Source organism: Prosopis cineraria, unplaced genomic scaffold, assembly GCF_029017545.1.
Source record: "Prosopis cineraria cultivar Desert tree isolate PC_DT_omini unplaced genomic scaffold, ASM2901754v1 PC5, whole genome shotgun sequence".
Classification (NCBI taxonomy): domain Eukaryota; kingdom Viridiplantae; phylum Streptophyta; class Magnoliopsida; order Fabales; family Fabaceae; genus Prosopis; species Prosopis cineraria.
In genome coordinates this window covers 38,484,003-38,487,779 of record NW_026555336.1, presented here as the reverse complement: position 1 = coordinate 38,487,779, position 3,777 = coordinate 38,484,003, and the positions used below count along the sequence as shown (strand labels likewise).

General features: G+C 40.7%; 1 protein-coding gene across 1 annotated transcript; it reads left to right on the top strand.

Moving 5' to 3' along the window:
* The first annotated feature begins 727 nt into the window (after positions 1 to 727).
* On the top strand, positions 728 to 3,576 carry LOC129310423 (thioredoxin reductase NTRB). The gene is made up of 2 exons (XM_054952261.1): positions 728 to 1,843; positions 3,196 to 3,576. Exons 1-2 carry the CDS (start codon positions 751 to 753, stop codon positions 3,264 to 3,266), a joined length of 1,164 nt encoding a protein of 387 aa, XP_054808236.1. The 5' UTR covers positions 728 to 750; the 3' UTR covers positions 3,267 to 3,576.
* The last annotated feature ends 201 nt before the right edge of the window (positions 3,577 to 3,777 follow it).

Here is a 3,777-nt window from a genome sequence, read left to right as displayed (position 1 = left end):
ATTAGTACATTTGTCTCTCTTTCCTATGAATAATTAATAATTAATTTCTTAATCAATTATCTTGTAATGCATGTAAGAACAAGGAAAAGAAATTGTTCTTTGCTCGAACTTTTAGAGGAGAGGAAGCATGGGAATATAGAAATAGAATGACCTAACTTAACTAACTAAAACGACAGACAGAATGACACACATTAAAGCAAAGAAGAGAACTTTGGTTGGACATGTGAGACAGATCACACATTGCAATTATATTCCATGGAACGTAGGTCAGAACAAAAACAAGCGCAGTGTGTCCCTCCTTATGCAGGGCAAGCAACAATAATATTCCTTTTCCTACGTTGCCCAATTATTCGTCACCGAGTTTTCAGGCAAGCGCAAACTATACTGAACAAATGTAAAATAATGATAACAATAACTACACAGCGCTGGATTAAAGAAAAAAGTTATCATTTTATAAACCGAGAACATAGAAGTTAGATTCAGACGTCATTATATTCCTGGCGAGCGAGCGATCCCATGTCATTTTCCTGAAGCTCTTATAGTTCAATCAACGCATGGCATACTTGATTCCTGGGATGACATTTTCCGCCCTTCTTTCACACTGGAATCCAGATAAACTATATTATCATTTAATATTTAATAGAGCAATAAGTAAAATGTAAAAATTACTCTTTTTAAATTTTAATTATATGTAATAGTGTAATACGCCAATATGAAATGTGAAACCCGAATCCCCATTTGCGGCTTGAAATGAAACGTGGTTCTTTTGTATTCCAATTTCGCGCCTCTGACCCCAAAAAAAGTAAAGGAATGAGCCAGTGCCCTAGCGCCTGGAAGAAGCTCTTCACCAAAGCTTGTAGCCTCGTGGGCCTCGGACTTGCAGCCTCTTTCTCTTCTTCTTCTTCATCGAAGTTTGCCGCCATGGATGATCTCAAGATTCTCAAAACCAAACTCTGCATCATCGGAAGTGGTCCGGCTGCGCATACAGCTGCCGTTTACGCTGCTCGCGCCGAGCTAAAGCCCATCCTCTTCGAAGGCTGGATGGCCAACGACATTGCCCCCGGGGGTCAGCTCACTACAACCACCGACGTCGAGAATTTCCCCGGATTTCCTGACGGTATCATGGGCGGCGAGCTCATGGATCGTTGCCGCAAACAGTCAGAGCGATTCGGCACCGATATCTTCACCGAGACTGTGTCTAAGGTGGATTTCTCACGCAGACCATTTAAGGTTGTCACCGACTCCAAAACCGTGGAAGCCGAATCGGTTATTGTCGCCACCGGAGCCGTCGCCAAGCGATTGTCGTTTCCTGGCTCCGGTGATGGTCCCAATGGGTACTGGAATCGGGGCATTTCGGCTTGCGCAGTTTGCGATGGTGCTGCCCCCATTTTTAGGAGCAAACCGCTGGCGGTAATTGGTGGCGGGGATTCGGCTATGGAAGAAGCCACCTTCTTGACTAAGTATGGTTCTAAAGTTTATATCATCCACAGGAGGAATGCATTCAGAGCTTCCAAGATTATGCAGAGCAAGGTGTTGAGTAATCCTAAGATTGAAGTGATATGGAACTCAACGGTCGTGGAAGCGTATGGAGATAAAACTTTGAAGGGACTCAAAATAAAGAATGTGGCAAATGGCAATGTGTCTGATTTGGATGTCTCCGGATTGTTCTTTGCTATTGGACACGAGCCTGCAACGAAATTCTTAGATGGTCAGCTCGAACTTGATTCCGATGGCTACGTTGTGACTAAGCCAGGGACCACAAAGACCAGTGTTGAGGGAGTTTTTGCTGCTGGGGATGTCCAGGACAAGAAGTATAGGCAAGCTATTACTGCGGCAGGCACTGGTAATTCTTATATCTGTTTTGGTTGTTTATAGAAATATTTTTCTTTCTGATAAACCATTGTGAACTAGTTACGTGATGATGATACATTCATCCAAGGTGACTGGTATTGGAATTATGGAATATATTATTTAAAAGCCCAAATTTCCCGATGTATTCCCGAGAATTTTCTGGTGCATAGATGCTGACATGAAGTTCCTTGCGGAACATTTGAGTTTTCACTTTAAGTTGTTTACTTATGGCAAGAGATTATTAGATTCCCCCCCCCCCCAAGTTTTTCCCCTTGGGGGGCCGGGTGGTGGGCGATTTTTTTTCTTTTGGGGGTGGGGGGACTCAGAGAGACTTTTCTAGGTTGATATGGAAAGTTGACATCCTCCTTCCAAAAACTGATACTGCCTCCTGTGATTCTGTGGTGTTCTGTTTGTCTGAGAACGTGTTTGTCCAGTCTCAAGTGTACATCCGTTTTAAATGCTTATTGTGATGTGATCCAGATTAACGTGGCTCTAGACCTGTTCTTGAAATTTCTCTTGTTTTGTTTGTTCAAATGTGTCCTAATCTAATATAATCTAGTATAATAATATCTATATTCTGCGTGAAAGAGGAAACAACTGACTCCACCTTTACCCTATGCCCTATGACACAAGTTATGTTTACCGGAGGCAATTGTTTGGGCTAATGAATATTCTTTGTGCGGCCACTTGCTTATTCTTTTCACACGATCTAATATAGAAATCCGACACTAGCAGAAATGTGATATGATTTGATGAGGCTGAATATTTCAGGATCAGGATGTTATTGATTGATAACATTATCTCTTGTGTAGCAAGTTAATATTGTACCTTTCTAATGCTTTACAGATTGCATTGTTTTAGCACTATTGATATGCGATGTTGAAGAGATTTATAAACATGTACTATGTAGACCATATCTAACAAGTGTTGACTGTCGGATAAAATATAACTATTGACTCCTGCTGTCGATGTGCTGATGACCTGAACTTTGATTAACTTCCACACCTAAAAGCAAGGATAGAGGTGAATCACAAAATCCACAAAATCCTATATATAAAATATTTCAGCTTTGCGGTTCTATTGTTGGAACCTGGAATTGTATGTTTGGACATAAAGTCAAGTTTTAACAGAGTCGTGCATTTTCACATTATTCAGCCATAAATTTCAATCTCTTCCACTGGAACTAATGTAGGTTATATTGTTATAAGTGATTGTGATGTGATGGCTATCATTGGCCTCCATACATAAAGTTTACACATAATGGTGCATATTGATTGTCAGGCAGATGTACGCATCAAAAGCATTTCTGTCCCAAGGATGCTGAAACTTTTGTTATTGGTGTAGGGTGCATGGCAGCTTTGGATGCTGAACATTACTTGCAGGAGGTCGGGTTTCAGGAGGATAAGGCTCCATGACTATCTAGGGCGTGCCCGGAGCTCAGAAGATGCTTAATTAGAAGTAATGTGTGATTATTAGAAGAATGGAGAAAGATCTTCCTGAGCCAAATTAGAAGATTCACATTTGCATTTGAATTCATTATCTGATTGCAAAGTAAACTAGACTTGCATTATGTTTTCAGATGGACAGATATAGCTTTTCTGATGTAACTCCATGATGAATATTGTGGATGCAACAGAGCACAATGCATAACCGTTCCGTGGAATATGTATTATGATTTATTGGGCCTATGGAATTAATCCATCATTGATTGTGGGGTTTGATCTCCAGCCTGGTGATGATACGGGATATTTACTTTCATTTTGGTATAGTTAATTCCTGCTATTGCTGTGTTCTCAACATCAAGTCAAATTTCGGTCAGGAGTGAGGAGATTCTTATAGCAGCACGTTTTTGTTAATCTAGTTTTCTGGTGTCTGCATGTGGATTTCGGGGCTAGTTGCTTCCAGATTTTTAAAAGGCTGGATAAT

What these genes read in the sequence shown, in the direction of transcription:
- LOC129310423 (XM_054952261.1), top strand. Translation starts at nt 751, where the DNA reads ATGAAACGTGGTTCTTTTGTATTCCAATTTCGCGCCTCTGACCCCAAA. An exon ending in TATTACTGCGGCAGGCACTG is followed by an intron (nt 1,844 to 3,195) that starts GTAATTCTTATA and finishes TTATTGGTGTAG; the next exon opens with GGTGCATGGCAGCTTTGGAT.